The 17850-nt window shown below is 36.5% G+C and overlaps 1 protein-coding gene across 3 annotated transcripts in view; it reads left to right on the top strand.

The window, feature by feature from the left end:
• LOC106111412 overlaps window positions 1-17850 on the top strand; it is a 56695-nt gene that overhangs the window by 36880 nt on the left and 1965 nt on the right. The window contains exons 28-49 of one of the 3 annotated variants that reach the window (XM_013293493.1): window positions 147-306; window positions 604-769; window positions 997-1209; window positions 1525-1655; window positions 1865-2034; window positions 2261-2401; window positions 2588-2770; window positions 2850-3013; window positions 3093-4256; window positions 4334-4546; window positions 4631-4870; window positions 4949-5747; window positions 6046-6270; window positions 6532-6655; window positions 6758-7878; window positions 7962-8098; window positions 8180-9203; window positions 9411-9527; window positions 9803-9898; window positions 10796-16463; window positions 16539-16660; window positions 17183-17346. In XM_013293493.1, the coding sequence (XP_013148947.1) occupies window positions 147-306; window positions 604-769; window positions 997-1209; window positions 1525-1655; window positions 1865-2034; window positions 2261-2401; window positions 2588-2770; window positions 2850-3013; window positions 3093-4256; window positions 4334-4546; window positions 4631-4870; window positions 4949-5747; window positions 6046-6270; window positions 6532-6655; window positions 6758-7878; window positions 7962-8098; window positions 8180-9203; window positions 9411-9527; window positions 9803-9898; window positions 10796-16463; window positions 16539-16660; window positions 17183-17346 (12542 nt within the window). The remainder of the gene's footprint in view (window positions 1-146; window positions 307-603; window positions 770-996; window positions 1210-1524; window positions 1656-1864; window positions 2035-2260; window positions 2402-2587; window positions 2771-2849; window positions 3014-3092; window positions 4257-4333; window positions 4547-4630; window positions 4871-4948; window positions 5748-6045; window positions 6271-6531; window positions 6656-6757; window positions 7879-7961; window positions 8099-8179; window positions 9204-9410; window positions 9528-9802; window positions 9899-10795; window positions 16464-16538; window positions 16661-17182; window positions 17347-17850) is intronic. The other 2 variants (XM_013293492.1, XM_013293491.1) reach the window with 2 other exon arrangements.

Here is a 17850-nt window from a genome sequence, read left to right as displayed (position 1 = left end):
AGGCTTCCAGCATGAATAGAGACGGAATTTTGTTGCGGTTGAACCAGTAATGACTGCAGACCTGCTTTGTTGATTGGCAGTAATCGTAGATGCGTAGCTTTTGTTATATAATTTATTAGATTTGTTAGTTTTGTTTCATTCTTCAGGTGGAACGAATCGCGCGCATTGGGAGGATGTTACCGAGAACACGCCGCTTACTTTCGTCAACGACTGCGTGTCCTTCACCACGACTGTGTCTGCAAGATATTGGTTGATAGATTGTCGTCATATTGAAGATGCTACTAAGATGGCTACAGAATTGTACAGGTATAAAAAATGAATTAGAATCTTAGAATATAATGCAATGATTTCATGTGTCTGAAAGAGGATATGCTTAAGAAGGTAGTGAATTCAGATATGAAGGCTGATGGTAACGCATATTGTAGGGACAAGGTTTGATGATGTTTTCGTAGAAGATTTTTATTTATGCAAACGAGATTAAAACTGTAAATGAAATCCGACTTCAATAAACTGTTATATGCTTTCTTGCTTGGAGAATCAATACCAATTATCAAATTCTATTAGTTAATTACTTTTATTTTATATAAAAGTGTGATGTTATAGGGAGGCCATCCACGTACCATTTATGTCACGTTTCGTGGTATACGCCAAGCGAACAGACGAGTGCCAGGCGCAGCTGAGGATGTTCTGCGTCACTGATGATAAAGAGGACAAGACCTTGGAGAGGATCGAGCGCTTTATACAAGTTGCTAAGAGTCGAGACGTTGAGGTATAGTTTAAATTACTTATATTATAAGTCATTTTTTCCTTTTTATTGATGGAACTTTTGAATGTGTTTTTATTGACGGAAAGAAACAGTTAACGTAATGAAATACTGAAATTAAGAGACTGAGAAGCTCTTTTGTCAAATCTGTGCAATTTAGTTCTATTTTTAAGTGTTTTTCTAAGATTAGTGTGCAAAATAATAGGAATAACTAAACTATTTAATGTCTTCAGGTCCACGAAGGCAAACCGGTATACTTGGAGTTCGGTGGGAACCTAGTCCCGGTTGCGAAGTCCGGCGAACAGTTATCACTACCGTTCCGCGCCTTCAGAGAGAACCGGGTCGCGTTCCCGGTGATGATCAAGACTCAAGATCTGGAGCCGATCTGCCGCTGTCAATTCATGAGGGACCCTAAGGTCCCTAAGGGAGAGCCTTCTCCAGCGCCGGTAAGAAAAGAAAAAAAAAACCGCTATAAAGAGCGAATAAACTAGAACTAAGACTCTTTACCTTAAATACCTCCTATCCTCACAACTAACCTGATAAATTAATCAATAAATGAATTAAGTACGGTTCAACTCACATTTGATATTCCGGTGATGGCGACGATTAGTTGAGAGAGACTACTTGAGTTGAGTCCTTTATTCGTTTATGATAATGTCTCACGAAAGTTTTAACAATTTAAAATTATCGTTATTGTAAAGAACACAGTCAAAACAGGCAATATTTACTGATAACTGTTGTTTACATCGATGTGTTGTCAGATCGCAATCCTGAACATAATGGTGCCGGACGACATCCCGGCTGAGAGGACATCGCCCGTACAGCTGGACACCCTGCCGCGCCGCACTGAAGACCAGGAGCTCGTCTGGCGACAGAGGCTGAGAGATCCACGGTAACCCATCACAGATTCGTTAAAAAAAGATAACCCGTCTGTTAGAAATAGTAGTCTTTAATATGCTAAAATACAAATAGTATGAATTTTTATTAAAAGAAATTGTTCAAGCTTAAACGGCTAAAAGATAAACTTAGGCTAAGTTTTATAAATCAATATGTAAATCCTGGTGACGACAACCCTCATATCGATATAATCATTTGTATCAGATTGGAAGACATTTGCAACCTACTGGGCAAGGACTGGGTGGCGCTGGCGTACGAGCTAGGTGTGAGCGTGGCCACTGTCAACCAGATACAGGCCAAGCGCATCACCGCCGCTGAGCAGGCTCAACTCATGCTGAAGCTATGGAAGACGCAATCCGGGACCAAGGCTCTAGGTATTATACTTTAATCACAGTCGATAAACGGTACTCTTAGTAGATTCCTTAAAATGTACGATATTTACAGTAATTCAGTTTGTGACTAGATCTGATAGCACATATACTCCATTATGTTTGATAATGTCTATTGAATTATCAGTAACTACTATGGTAATCTCTTTCCAGTACGAAATCGTTACGAAATAATTATAAGTGATAAAATGAATATGTTTTTAATTTACAGATAATTCTCTAGAGTTGGCACTATGTCGTATCGGTAGAGACGACATTATCGCATCCCAGTCAGATGTCAGCAATGAACGACGCATACAACGCAACATCTATCAAGAAAGACAGGAATCTGAAGAAATCGAAGCATACAAAGGTATGAATAATACACACCTACTTATATCTTTAACAGTTAATCCTCGATTTAAATACAACTAAGAACGTTGTCATATTTTTCATTTAGATACTATAACCTAAGCAAATTTAAACTCTAATGTAATAGACATAGGTAATTCAACATAATAACACAAAGGATCTCGCTCTAAACCTTTTCACTATATAGCGGAAGAAGACAACAAAGTAAAAGAAAGAATTTATGACGCCAATCAAATAGCAGAGGCGATGCCACACGAAACTGAAATAGACCAGGATGAAGCTAAGTATTCACCTGAAGAGAAATCTGTTGTAGATAAGAGCGAAGTGGAGAGAACTCCCACACCCAGCGAAGATAGCGAGGAGGACGAAGGCAAGTTATACTTTTTAACTATTAACTAAGTGTTAATTATTAGTATAAATGTGAATTAAACTTTACTTTCAAATTACAGATGTAAAACGTAGTGTAGCCGAAAGGAAGGAACAAATTACTAAAAAGCTCAGTTCAAGCAAAATACCAGCTTCAAAACAAAAGAAAGAAATTCGCGAAGAAATTATCGAGATTAAAACTCAAATAAAACCAGACATCAAAAAATTCCACGACATTGAACAGCAGGTCTGATGATATTTTAAGTGTTTAATTCCAAATTCATCTTAGTTGGTTGATTCTATTTAACAAAATTAATTTTTCGCAGGTAAAAGATAAAGAACCAAAAACGGAACGAAAGTGTCCGAAAACATCACCTGACACTGTAGAAGAACAAAGAGAAATCGAAGAGCCTGTAGAACACGTTGAACACAAAGTTGAAGAAATAAAAGTTGAGCGTCATGTAGAACAGTTTAGAAAATTCGACCCATCGTCACCAGCAAAGCCAACGCCTAAACATTTGCAAAGACATATGAGAAATGAATCCATGAGATTCCCGTCTGGAGACTTTTCTAATGTTACTATCACCCCGAGAAAATCTATTACTGTTGAGACAGTAGAAACGAAACAAGTAATCGACACTAAAACCGACTCATTTCCAAAAGAAGTAATTTCTCAAAAGGAGATAGACAGTGCGAGAGTCGAAGAAAAATTAGACGATGGTGATAAATCGCCAGAACTTGTTATTGATACCGAAAAAGACGTAGCGGAAGCAACATTGAGAGATAAAATCAGTTCATTTGAATCTAAAATTTCTAAAGAACCATCTATTGACGCTACAAAAACTATTAAACTTACGAAGGAGGCGTTGAAAAAACATACCCTTGAGCAAGATCAAAGTATAGAATATACTCAGGAATTCGTTAGAGAACAATCAAAGCAGATATTGAGCGCTGACACTCGAGAACATGTTATACAAAAAGTAATAGTTGAATCGGAAAGGCATGTAGAGACAGTCAAGTCGGTAAAAGAAACAATACAACAGTTTGACACAAAAACAAAACAAGAAGACAAAATTAAACCATTCCCTAAAACTATGAGAACTGATTCAACATTGGTACAGGTTTCATCTGAGGAAGACAGCGAATTCCTAAAGAAGTCAACTGACTCAGAAACTGAGACTGAATCACAAACAACAGTTAAAGTAGAAAAAGATAAACTGAAATCAAAAGTTAGTGCTGAAAAACTTTTTTATGACGGAAAACTTGACCTGAGGGATAAAACTGAACCAAAACCTGAAAAGGGTCAAGATAAAGATGATCAACATAAAAAAGATGATGACGATCAAGATAAAAAAGATAGTGACAGGGTAGCGATTTCAGAGATAAAGCTGGAAAAACAATTAACTCAAGAATTACGGAGTAAAGTTAGTGAAGAAGATATCACAGAAGACATAGAACAAAAAGATGTCTCTATTAGGCAAACAGAAAAGGTAAATATTGCTTTCATTGTGTTCACACAAGATTTTTTGGTTGCTTTACAGCATTTGTTTGTTTTTTGCCTCTTTAGACGGATACTCAACAGTCTACAGCAAGCACGAAATCTGATTTAACTAAGTATACTAAGACAGATTCAACTGGTTCAGACTTACATGACTCTGTTGCACGCAAGATTTCTCAAGATTCTCCTGCACAATCAACTATAGATAAAGTAGATTCTTTAGCAGATCTGCAACAAAGTACTGAAAAAGACATCAGTTTTGTATCGCATACGGAATCTAAGGTCAGTTAAAATTTTAATCTGCACATAAAAGGGAATTCACTAAAAGGGCATACTTAATTGTCTTTATTGATCTTTTATTTTTAGGCATATTCGAAACATAGAAGCGATTCTTTGGACGAAGCGTCACAATTTTCTGATTTAGAAGACCAAGTAGGGATAAGCCCTGCACACCGACCAGTTCATGATAAAGAAATGTTGATTTCCTCAAAAATGGAAGAAAAGATATCGACAATCAGTGAAGCTAAAATAGGTGAGAGTATTAAAGAAGAAGTTCTTCAAGTTGTAAAAACTGAGACGGAATCAATACTTAAAGACACTGAAAAGGTACCTATAATTTTTTACACGATCATACGTTATAAACTGATTATACAATTTTTTTAAACAATTTTAACTACATTTCAGATATCACCATCCAAGGAATCGCCTGTTATAAGTTCAAAAGCGCGACAGTTCATAGAAACTGTTCCAGAAGATGATTCCGTGCAAGAATGTTTCTTCTCGAAACGTATTTATTCAGACTCCTTAGAGGATTCTGAGCATACTGATTCACGACGTCATTCAGAAGCAGAATCTCTGAAATCAGACCAATCAGATTTTAGGGCCAAAATTTCTTCATCTGATTTTGATGAACGGGCGGAATACGAGGAAACTGCAGACTCTGGTAGTGGATTCGGAGATGAAAAGTTTGAAGAAAGTATTGGATTTACAGCTATTAAAATAGATCCAAAAGCTTTGCACAGAGATAGCAAAGATTCCGATTCTGACAAAGTTGAAGAAACTGAGGTAGTTTTCAAAAAGGTTCCTAAACGTCATTCTAGAACAGAATCTATTTCTATATCAAAGTTAAGTGATTTGCAACTGGACATTGAATTACCTAAGCCTAAACAAGAATTTCAAATGATTGTTACTGAGGCAGAAGAAATAGAAAAATCATTTGAAAAAGATGAAGCATCTGATAAAGTTTCATCTGAAAGTAGCAGAGAAGTAGAAATATCTGACCGAAAATCATCAGAGGGTGTATCAGACAGAATATCTTCAGAAGACGCTGTCACTGATAAAAAGACTTCGTCTGAGGAAGAAGCCGCTAAGGAAGGTCAACGGCTGTTAGAGCAGGAATCCGAAAAAGAATACAAGGAGTCAGTGACGACGGAAACCGCTGAACTCAGAACACGTGTTCAAAAAGAAGAAATCGTAGATAAAGGTAAGGTTTAAATATGTTTAATAAAGTTTAAACCAACGACAAAAGAAGATACTCTATTGCTGTAGCAAATTAAATGTAATGTGTAAAGCATTATCTTTAATTCTTTTAAGAAATTATTCTTTACTTATTTTTATACTTTAAGGGGGCATTGTAAAACCCAATGTATAAAAAAATCATGATACGGTATCGACGTTACTACAAGCATATTTGAAAAAAGGAGAAAAGTATTTTGAAGTACTAATTAAGATATTTTGATTACTAACAGAACCAAAAAATTAAAACATACGTTTACTTTTAGTTGCAGTAGAAGCTAAGCGACAATCTGTTACATCAGCGGGATCTGGTTCTATCGGTGAATTACGGTTAGAAGAAAAGAGACTTTCTGATGCCCAAAGTCTTACAGAATCAAGAGATTACACATTCGAAGAATCTGAGGATGATATTGCTACACAAGGAACGCATGTTGACATACCTAAAGAAAAATCTGATCATAAGGAATACGATGTAAAAATCGAATCTCCTGGTATGTACATATGGCACGAAAGAGCGGGCCCACATCTTTGACTAAACTATCGCACAATAACTACTCGAGTAGTTTACCTACCTCCATATTATCTCTATCTCTCTCTCTCATCTATCTCTCCATATATCTCTTATTATATCTCTCTATATAGGAATGAAAGAGAGACTAGACATTGTGTGATAATTTAGTCAAAGATATTTGCGCGCTTTAAATATTTGATTAGAAGCACCATCAAAGATATTAAATCTTTTTTCACTTCAGTTAAAATAAGCGAGCCTACAAAACCAGCAAAGTTGACACATGGTGACTCATTAGATGACGTTGAAGGTTTCCCTGAAGATCATGCTGAATATGTACATAAGTTACCACATATATCAGAATCAGGGTAAGGGCAATAATATATTTTAGTATTTTTCTGATAATTTGTTATGTATTTTATGTATTTATGTCACAAGAATTACATTTAATGGTATTATTTTAAATTCAGATTACCATCCGACAGACATTTAGTGCAAGATTTTCTCAATAATGAGCGAGAAGCACAATTAAAACGCGAAACAGTCGTAACGATTACAACGATAACGAAAACGTTAGAACCACATGAAAAAATAATTAAATCCGAAGATCACCAATCAGTTTTAGAGTCTGAACCTATAACATCACAAACAGTAGATGTTACAACAGAATCTAAAATAACAACATCAAGTAAAATAGAATCAGAAACAAAAACAGCTCTTAGCGACAGCAAATTTGATGTGAGCAAAATAAGGACCGACACGCTTGGAAAGTTTGAAATATTAACTGAAAGCAAAGATGTCAAGTACGATAAAGAGTTGTCTACAGAAGAATCAAGTTTAGAGGATAAAACTGATACTTCCAAAGAACAAGAAAAATCTATAATAGACGATTTATCGCAGAAAAGTAGCATAATATCTGCCTCTAGAAGCCCAACCATAGAAAAAGATATTAAAACAATAACTAAAGAAATTGTTGAGAGTGAAAAGCGATCCTACGACGCTAAAGTACCACAAAAAGAAGAAAGACGACATTCTTGTATAAGCCCTGCAATTTCACTGGAAAGAATCGCAGAGTCAGAGATTGAAATGGAAGAAGAATCACCCAAACCAATTAAATCAAAGGATAAAACGACTAGTTTAGATAAGGAAGACTCTGATAAAACAGGCATGAAGAAATCTGATTCAGCAATGAAACAAATGGCAGACAATATAGAGATTATAATTAAACAAGCTTCTGAAGATATTGATATTTCAGTTGAAGAAACTGACATTGTGAAGGTAGATACAGAGAAACCTGAATTAGAGGATATAAGTGGAAAAGTCTCTGTAGACTCTATTATTGAAGAAGCGGTAACTACTGTCGAAGGATATCTAAAATCTTCGGAAGAAAAAGAAGAAGAGGTGACAACTGAAGATGTCCAAGTCCTAAAAATGGACGCTAAAATTAAAGAACGTCCAAGTTTAATGAAATCTTTGTCGAGGGACAGTGGAGAAATCGCAATCATACCAAAAAAGAAACAAACAAGAACGTTTTCAGTGCAGAGTTCCCCAGAGGAAGTCGAGGAGCAAATTTACACGGATTCTGAATCAGGTAAACGGTTTGATAATACTTCATACATACGAAATTGACGCAATTTACAATGACCTCATGTGTACGTATTTTGTTGTTTTTAGATATGGATAAGGCAAAAGTACTGGAGATAATAGAACCTACCACTGAAACAGACGGAAAAATTCCTGCATCTAGTTTCGACACGAAGAAATTAAGAACTGATTCACTTGACGATGCAGATGACTTCCCGGAAAAAGAGGTAAATATTTTTACCATTTGATTTGAGTTAGCTGTCTAATTACTACATTATTCTTTCACTTACTCATGTTTTTTGTTTCAGTCGGATTATTTTACAGACGAAGATAAATGTTATGAACACATTCCTGAATCAAGGGATTTAGTTAAGCCGGAAGACAAAATGGAACTTCACGAACCTGGCGCGTCAACAACTTTTACACAGGAAACAGAAAGGGAAAAATCATCAGAAAAATTAGTTAAGAAAACTCACTTTGTTGACAGTCTATTACGGTCGGAATTCGTATCTAAATCGACAACCGAGTCATCTGTGACCACGGTTATTTCAACTTTGACCAAATCATCAGATGAAGATCAAAAATCAGTTATTGAAGATGGTACTTCGGCTGATTTCTCAAAAATGAGCGGAGCAGACTTAGTCAAAGATTCGTCTAAAACGTCTTTAGATGCTAAAGAAGACTATAAGCTTGAAGAACAAGTAGACGAAAGGGTACTAACCCCTGATTTATCTAAAAAGTCTATTGACTTAACAAAAGATTATTCCAAGTCTTCAATGGATAGTAAAGATACTTCAAGAGACTTCGCTACAAATGAACTTTCCAAAGATTCTACTGCTGATCTGTCAAAGGATTACTCAAAAGCATCAATAGACAGCGTTAAAGAATCATCTAAATCGATTGATGAAAAAACATTTTCGGAAGACCATTCGTCATTCGATGTGTCTAAAACATTAGCCTCGGACATTTCCGAAGGGATTACAATGAGTAAAGAATTCATAGAAGAAGAGAGATCGGTGTCTAAGATTATAAAGATTTCAACAAGTTCTTCTCAAGAAACGTCTTTTATGACTGAAAGTAAATTATTAAGCGAACAAGACTCTTTTGGTAAAACAAGGACAATAGATAAACAAGAGAAAGATGATCAGCAACAAATTGAGGAGAAAGAAAGTCAAAAAATCAGTGAGAAAGATGAGTCAGGGACAACTGATGACGATGTAAGCAAGGTAAATACATCCGATATGAAAGAGCTGAACAGAAGATGTTCAAATCTTCTGGAAGACATATCATCAGGCGCTTTGATAAGAATAGATTCTAGTCACATTACACATGGTAAGTCATTTATTTAAATAGTTTTATTAATTTATTCTTTAAAGTTACCATTTACAACACTATAAGACATATAAAAAATGTTGTAAGTGTTCACGAAACTTCATGTCTTTAAATTTTATCCTCTTTTCTAACAATAAACAAAGGATTATCTAGATATTTTATAGGCTTTTTCATATGTTTATATAACTTATGGAGTATAATTTACAGATTTGGCATCAAAGTTTTCTAAAACTCCACCGCCGTCACCGGTTGATTTAATTTTAAAAGACAGAGCTAGATCAGAAGACAGTGCTGGCGATAAGCAATCCGGAATGCATCTAAAAGGTACCTACCACATCACGATACTAATTTTATCCCATACTAATGCGAAATTGTTAAAGAATGACCATGCAAGAGCACGCTAATGTATTTAGTAAATCACTAATAGAACCATAACACGCTATAGTGCTCTCGACATTGACATCCCTTTTCTTTTCAAAATGATGTACTGAATTCCTCTGAAGTGTTACTTCTGAACGAAACTTCTTGCAAAGCAATTTTGATGGTTCGGAGTATTCAAAAAGATTTTATCGAATGGTAATATAAAATGCAATATCCAGGTTCCGACGCTACGTTCTTGGACGCAAACAGACAATCACCACGAGCTTCCTCTGCCGGAGATAGTTTATTAAGTGAAACCGAAGCTCATCAAAGTGGTCAGTAACTATCCCCTTAGATTATCAAATTATTCTAACCGTATTTGTGATGAAATATTTGCTAATATATTTAAAAAGTAATGAGTGTTTACTTATATTTATTATTTTTATATACTAAAAAGATATTCAAAATTTTGCCTACAAACATAACGCTCATAAGATAAAGCTTGATTCAGTAATGTAGTGGCAAGTAGAGTCATAGCGAAACTTTACTCATAGTCTTACGTAAAAAGCCTTATTTGCCACAATATTGTTTTATGCTAAAAGCATGTCTTCATTTACACGTAAAATAAAAAAAATAAGATGAAAAAAAAAAATTGTAAGGCCCAGTAAAGCTATTCGACATAAAAGCATCGAACTATTAAACATTCTTAATTTGCGAATATCACAAAATTTTGCCAGAATTTATCAGCACAGTAAATTTTTCTTTCTTGCGGAGCCCTTACGTTGCTTTAGGTAAGTGAACCTACAGCAGAAACACATCATCATTCGTTGTCGCTTTCAAATTTGTAACTACCGTCATAATATCACTACGCCGTTTTTGTTACGTTTTTTTATGATTCACTTTTGAGTAACGTTTCGCTTTGATCTCAACGTTTTTCTTCATTCAGTTTACCATAAATTTCACATTAGCTTAAGCACACGTCTATATGCCTTCTCCATTATATTCGCATAACCTGTATATATCGCTTGCATTTACCATATTACTTCAATGTTGGTGAAAGAAATCTTGCCATATTATATGTAAATATCTATATTTGTAAAATTATATAACGTTCTTCAAAGTTTTTGCTTACATGATTATAAATATCTTACAATTTTTTAGCTTAAAGAGATATGTGGAGAAAAAGGAATTCTTAAAAACCCTTTACAAAGTGCATTCTTTTCTGTTTGCAGAAATATTAACTGAAGCGTCGAAGGTACTAAGTGAAGCCGCTAGACCTAAGTCTCCGATCAAACATCTTGCTGATAATTTATCATTCGTGAACGTCGATCAACCGACTATAACAAGCGGTGCAGTTGAATTAGTTGACCGTACTATAGAGAAGAGTATGGATGTAATAGATCAAATTAAAAAAGAACAACTTGCCGCTAAAATGGAAGAAATGCATAAAATAATTCCAACCGAAAACTTTTATACTACCTCTGTAATAGAAACCTCTACCTCATCTTCTTCAATTCATAAAACAGTCGAAGGTACGGAATTAACGTTCCAAAATATTGATCCTGAGGCTGTCATGTCTGATATGATTACAAAGCTTGGAGCAACTCAGGAAGAGTTTAGCACCATCTTAACACAGAAAGAAACTGAAACAAGAAAAATATCTGGACAAGAATTTTATACCGAAACTAAGCACGTCTCCTCTTCCGATGATGATTCAGTAGTAATAAAAACCGAAACTACTCATGAATTAAGAGGACAAGAACATGAAGTAAAAGAAAAATCTATTGTCAGAAAAGAAGGAGATCAAACTGAAACTACAGAAAAGAAATTAGAGAAGGCACACGAAGCTTCTGCTAAAAGATCTGACGTAGAGACTAAAACTGTTTTTAAAAGTACAGATGATACCGATGTTATAAAAGTAGAGAGAGAATTTACGGAACAAGGGCTGTATGCTGGTCGACAGACGAAATCTGAAGAGAAAATGACTGCTCTTAAGGATGAGACTGTTAAGAAAAAACAGGAAGTTAAAATTTCTGAAAGAGAAATGTCACATGAACAGTGGGGTAAAGAATATTTTACTGAACCTGGAGAATTAGAAGATATTCAGGAAGCTGATGATAAATCAAAAGTGGCTTATGTTGACTCTTCTCTAAAAATTGTTGAGAAAGATGAAGTTGTTTCAACCACAGAGATCAGTGAAAAAGGAAAAGTGGTAAGTTCAAAAGTCGAACACCACAGAGAAGAATCTGTAATCGAAAGTAAAGAACACGACGACCTCAGTTCTGATGCCTCTCATGCACCAAGTTTTAAAACTGACTCAGCCGATAAGAGGGATTCATCTGAAATGAGCCCAAGAAGTAAATCTAAGTCTTTCAAAAAAGATAACGAAGTGTATGAAGTCGACTTTATAAAAGAAATTAAGGTTTCAACTTCGCCTATTAAAAGTTCATTTAGTCGAACTGGGAGTCAAGATACTCATTCGGAATCAGAAGTAGTACCTGATTTACCACATGATGATAAAACAGGAGAAACTCCCAAAAAGGATAAACCGAGTAAATCCCCCATAAAGCTACAGCAATATCAAATACAAGATCAAGTATTAGAAGTATCGCTACATAAAGCCGACTCTTTCGTGATGGGAGATATTGAACCAACAAGCGCTAAACAAGATATAGGCGAATCGACTTCAATTGAAAGCCCTAAAAGTGACGTCAAGATCGAAATCAAATCTATTGAAGTTGCAGAGAGTGAACAATCTGTTAAATCTGTGAAAATGGATTTGATGCCGAATGTTATCGAAACAGAACGAACAGAATGGGAAGAATCGACTACTACAACTAAAGATTTAATGATAAAGTCGAGTGAAAGCGTGGATACTGAATATATGATTAAGTCACTTGAGTCACATGACGGTGAAATTCTGCAAAAATCTATGGATTCTACTGTAAGTGCAGAAACATTGCAACCATCAGAATTTTCAACCGAAGGTGATTCCGCGTATTTGACTGGAACAGATCACAAAAAGGAGGAAATAAAATTAATTAAAGAGAAAAGTCTCGAAGACATTTGCAGCAGTGGATATGACACTGATCTCTCTTCTGCCGAGTTTCATGGACTGAAACTTGAAACAGAAAAGGTTGATTTTGACACGTTGATGTCTGCTCAACCGCTCGCTGACTTGTCAGTTTTGGAAAAAACTATAGATGAAGTCAAGCAGTCTCTTGAAGCAGCGCAAGTAGAAATCATAAGTGAAAAAAGTGACGGGAGTAGTAAATATAAGCAGTCTCCCTCCGAATTTCAATTTAAATTACTAATAAGTCCCGAAAGGCCGGATGTTATAACAGAAGAGCCTCACCATACCGACGATTCAAGTAAAGTTATAACTGCTCTTGAAAAGGACGAAAAATTATTAGACAGTCAAAAATCCGATAGCGTCTCACAAAAGATAAGCTCACTAGACGAAACTATAACATCTGAAGAAGAAAAAGACACCGTTCAAATAAAAGAATTAAGCCCACCACTCGATTCTGGAGACTTGTCAGTAAAATCGGATAGCGGACCGCATTCAATTTTAGAAACTGAAAGTGAAATTGGATTTTCTGACCGTGATGGCTCTTCGAAAGGCAGTCCAGAAGTAAAATTGCGAGTTCACAAACATATAACAAGCAAACTGGGTGTAGTTGAAAGACGCTCGGCATCTGAAGTTGAAGGATGGTCTAGTTCTGGCGATAGTCACTATCAAAGTTTTGAACACTCGGAGAGTAGACCGTTATCTTCAGATATCGAGGTCATGTTAACAGCCCAGAGTGGAACTGAATTCGAAACCGCACTTACAAGCCATGACGTCTCTTCCCAATCACTCAGAACATCCAAAGATTACTTTACAGCAGGAAGTTCGCTTGCTTCAAGAGACAGCATGAAAAGTTTAGACTCTGATGGGTCTAGTCACGTAGCGAGTATTGATATTTCAGATGCATCTGAAACATTAGTTCCTTCAGCTAATGAGCTTAAAGAAGAATTGATGGAGAGTAGTACTTATGTAGAACAATTCCTTCATGAAACAGAAAAAGAACAAGTAACTAAATCAAAGGAATTGAGCGACGAGGAAGGATCAGGTGATGACGAGGACCATAAACCTGATGACATCGAAACCTTAGGTAAAATGAAAAGGTCGCATGAAATGCGGTTTACACCAAAAGAAATGATTCCAGAACACTTTCCTTTAGACGGAACATCCGAAAGCGTTGAGCTTGAAGATGATTCAACAAAGGATAAGGATGGGTCAGATACAACTATTTCTAGTCAACTTAAGACTGATGAAGTTTTATCGTCGTCTATTTCAAAAATAGATATATCATCGTCGTTATCACAAACAGAAATAAACAAAGAAGACGACTTGGAAGAACCAATCATTGTAAAAGAATCAACTACCAAAGAAGAAGCAATACCTTTTGCTGTAACAAAGATAGATAAACCTCAAAGAGAGTTAGTAGATATCGATAGTCAAATAATACCCGTAGGATCTACGGAATTCCAAGAAATTGAGAAATTCGGGAGTATAAAAACTCAAACAATACACGATGACAATGAACTTATTCGACAAAAAGTTGTTCAAACTGAACAGAGTGTACCAAAAGAAAAAGCTGAGAAAGGTGAAGTCACAGAGGAGTGCGTAAAAAAGACCGTGCAAGATGTGAGTGTGGTTCCTTTTCCTATCACGGAAAAACCACCAAGTCAAAGGGAACTTGTTGATGTAGATGAAGAAATAATACCTGTCGGAACAAAGCAATACGATGAAATATCAAAATCGAAAAGTGATTCTTCAGTACCTAAAACAAAAGCAGAAAAATCCACAGTATTGCAAACGGAAAGTCAGTTGGAAAGTAAACAAAGCTCTACGTCCAGTTTAAAAACTCATGAGCACATTTCGACTCCGCATACACCATTATCTGCGCCTAGTCAAAGTTCGCTCTCCACAGAAAACGGTCGAGAGTATGTCTTGGATGATATGTACGACATATCTGAGGCACCGGAATTAAAATCAGATTTCGCAACCGAAAGCAGCAGATCAGAACTAGTAGTTACAACGGAAGATAAAACCTTACGATCTTACGAAAAGGAACAAGAATCGCCAACCAGTGATGAATTTGAAATGCTCGATAAACCATGTGAAATGGATGATTTTGTGGTAATAGAAGAAGTAGCGAAGGAAGCTCAAGAAACAGATCCGGAGGGAAAAAGTGTTAAAATTGTCACTCAAAAATATGTAAAAAGACATGACGAAGAAGTCGAGGAATACTTATCAAAAACCGCAAAGAAACAAGACAGCAGCAGTGCCTCTGGTTCGTTATCTGACGAGGAATTACTCCAATTCGAAATAGAACAAAAGAAGTTGCAAGCTCAAGAATTAGCTGAAATCGAAGCAGGTAAACGTTGGATACAAATGCAGTTTGAAGGAGACCCAAGGTATGATTATGAAAGAATACCACTGGAAGATATTAAAGAAGAAGAAATGACCGATTTTGATGCAAGTAGAATTGGAAGTTTGAGCTCTCAAAAAGAATCTATTGGTAGTTACGGTAGTTTCAGAAATTCTTACGGAAGTTTATCTGAATCCGAAATGGCTTCCCGTATACGATTCAGAGTGCGTGGAGAAAACGATGATATATCTATCAGTTCTCTGCAAGAATTTGAGAATCTTGAAAGAGCATTAATGGAGCAGTATCAGCAACATTCATCCTCATCTCAAGACTCCTTAAACGGATCGTTACCGCGACGATATATTCTCAGTAGGAGTCAGGGTGATGATATATCAGTTTCAAGTCTTAAAGAATTCGAAGGTTTGGAGTCTGCATGCTTAGAAGCTTTAAAAGCTGAAATTCTAGCTAAGCAGAAAGAAGCTTTGTTACAAGCTGATCCGAAGGTAGCAACTGGCAGCTTTTTAGAGCAAGAGAAGCGTTCTTACAGCAGTAGTTCAGACAGTAGTCCACCTCTGAAATTAGGAAGCCCAGGACAAAAGTCTGGAAGCCCCTCTCAGAAAGGAGGAAGCCCGTCTCAAAAAGTTGGTAGCTATGGTAGTCCATCGCAACGTCTCTTAGCTGATTCAGCCGCTATAAGAAAACTGATTGACCAACAACTAGCCTTAGAACAAAGAATGCAAGAACAAGTCGTACCTAAAATTATAACTGTAAAGAAACATGACGACCGCGGCGCATTTTTCGTGCCAGAACCTGACCCAGAGACTTCAAAGGATAAAACAGACGAAGCAGTAGAGGAATGTACGAAATCGTCAGCTTTCGTGTGTGCCGCCGCTCCGAGTGATGGGTCGGCGGAATCTATACCCGGAGATTGCGAGGAGATGATGAAAATCTTGGACCAAGAGGAGAAAGCAAAACGTCAACAAAAGCAACTTCAAGCTATATCGAGGACGTTCTCGGAAGGCGGCGGGGTTATTGAGGTTGTTCGAACGACAACAGTCATACAGCAAAGATTTGTAGATGGAAAGAAAGTATCGGAGACCGTTTCGAGTACTGATAACGAGGGGGCTGTTGATATTCCATCGAGATCTATACAATACGATGACGGATGCATGTCTCTAGGATCCGAGATGTCCTCGTCTTTGGCTTCTCAGCCTTCTGAAATGGATAGTTTAATGACCGTAATGGAAAAGCACTCTGGGGGGGAGATCGTAACTGTGTCACATCAGACTATCATAACATCTTCGGAGAAGCCGGAGGACTTAGAGTTTATGCGCGAAGGCAGCGGCATACGTGAGCTGTCGCCCTCCTCCGGGAGGTCGGTAGCTCACAGCTCGTTCTCTAGCAAACACTTTACAGATCCTGCAAGCGGTTCCTGGAGCTGTCAAGATGAGGAGTTGAGTTCTTCTGGCAGTTTCAGCAGGTTAGCATTGATTTGAGTACAAAAGTATAAGTAAACGCAAGAAGTACTGAGTAACAACAACCCTTTGTTTGACAGAGCCCGAGCTGACCTAATGCTGGGTAGCACAGACAGTCTAGAAGCAACTAGTTCTAACGCAACAAGAGCTACATTCAACTACGAAGTCGACACACCAATGACTGGCAGCCTCACTTCTGGAGGTAAGAACCCTTCTAATATCATACCTCATTCCGAATTCATTAAAAAATTGGCAACTAATTAAAACTAAACAATTTTGTATACTAACAAAGAATAAACTAACAACTGTGTATGTAATGTCACTACTAACACTAACTAAATAAATTAAATCTAATCAAAACTTTTCGTAATATATCTTGAATCATATTTCGTCTATTATTCGAAATCAAAATTATGCTGCCATCCTCGCTTATTATAGTAAACTATTGTATATCCAGAACTTTACCCAGAAACATAATTTTAAGTTAATTTCTCTTAAAATCTATCAGGGCATATCCCACCTTATTGTATATTGTTTAATAACAATCCAACGTGTGAAATATATGATGTAAATATCGAATTTTGTTCCTTGACAGTGACGTCATTTTTATCTGTTCTAATTACAAATCTTTGATATGTTAAACTTCTGGATATAAACTTCTATTTAATCATGTATTTAATATATTAACATATTGCTATCCCACCAAGCTTGATACTAATCATAGAGATAACAGCGGTACGCCCTCTAGGGTCCAACACTATGGTGTCGTCGCTTGACACTATGGACCCCATCACCGCCGTGCAAGTTGAAAGTCTGGAGTACCAGTCCAGTGAACAACATTCACATGATTATGAAGTACAGGAACCGGAGACGGATACTGATAAATTGGTAGGTAAATCTTACTAGTTTGTAGCCTATATGTAGATGGTCTGGAAGAACACCCAGGCTACTTTTTTTTAATTGCACGCGGACGGAATCCCGGACGAAAGCAATCTATAATTATTCTTCTATGTTTGTGCTGTGATGTGCTTTTATTTCGATTTTAAAGGTTTATTTATTTTTGTGGTGTTTGTACCAATTAAGTCGAAACTTTCAAATATGAGCAGTCGCTGTCACTAGACAGTTACATCGCACACACCCGTGACTAATCGCACAACTAGTTACTACTCTACTATTTAGTATTTATTATGTTGTATTACTAAACTAGTTAGTCTCACTTTGATCCTATGAGCTTACATGGAGCGCACACTACTCGATGTTTAGTTGTGTTGACATTTGAATTGGCTGCGAAACAATCGACAATCGCACAACAGTCCGATAGTTTAGTCAAAGGTGTTCTTGCAACACGATAGAAAGGCTCAAATGCATTACCCTTAGAGCTTGTCATATCGT

The sequence above is a fragment of the Papilio polytes genome, unplaced genomic scaffold (assembly GCF_000836215.1).
Source record: "Papilio polytes unplaced genomic scaffold, Ppol_1.0 DF824169.1, whole genome shotgun sequence".
Classification (NCBI taxonomy): domain Eukaryota; kingdom Metazoa; phylum Arthropoda; class Insecta; order Lepidoptera; family Papilionidae; genus Papilio; species Papilio polytes.
Note: the sequence above shows the minus strand (reverse complement) of the source record. Positions and strands in the feature narration are given on the sequence as shown.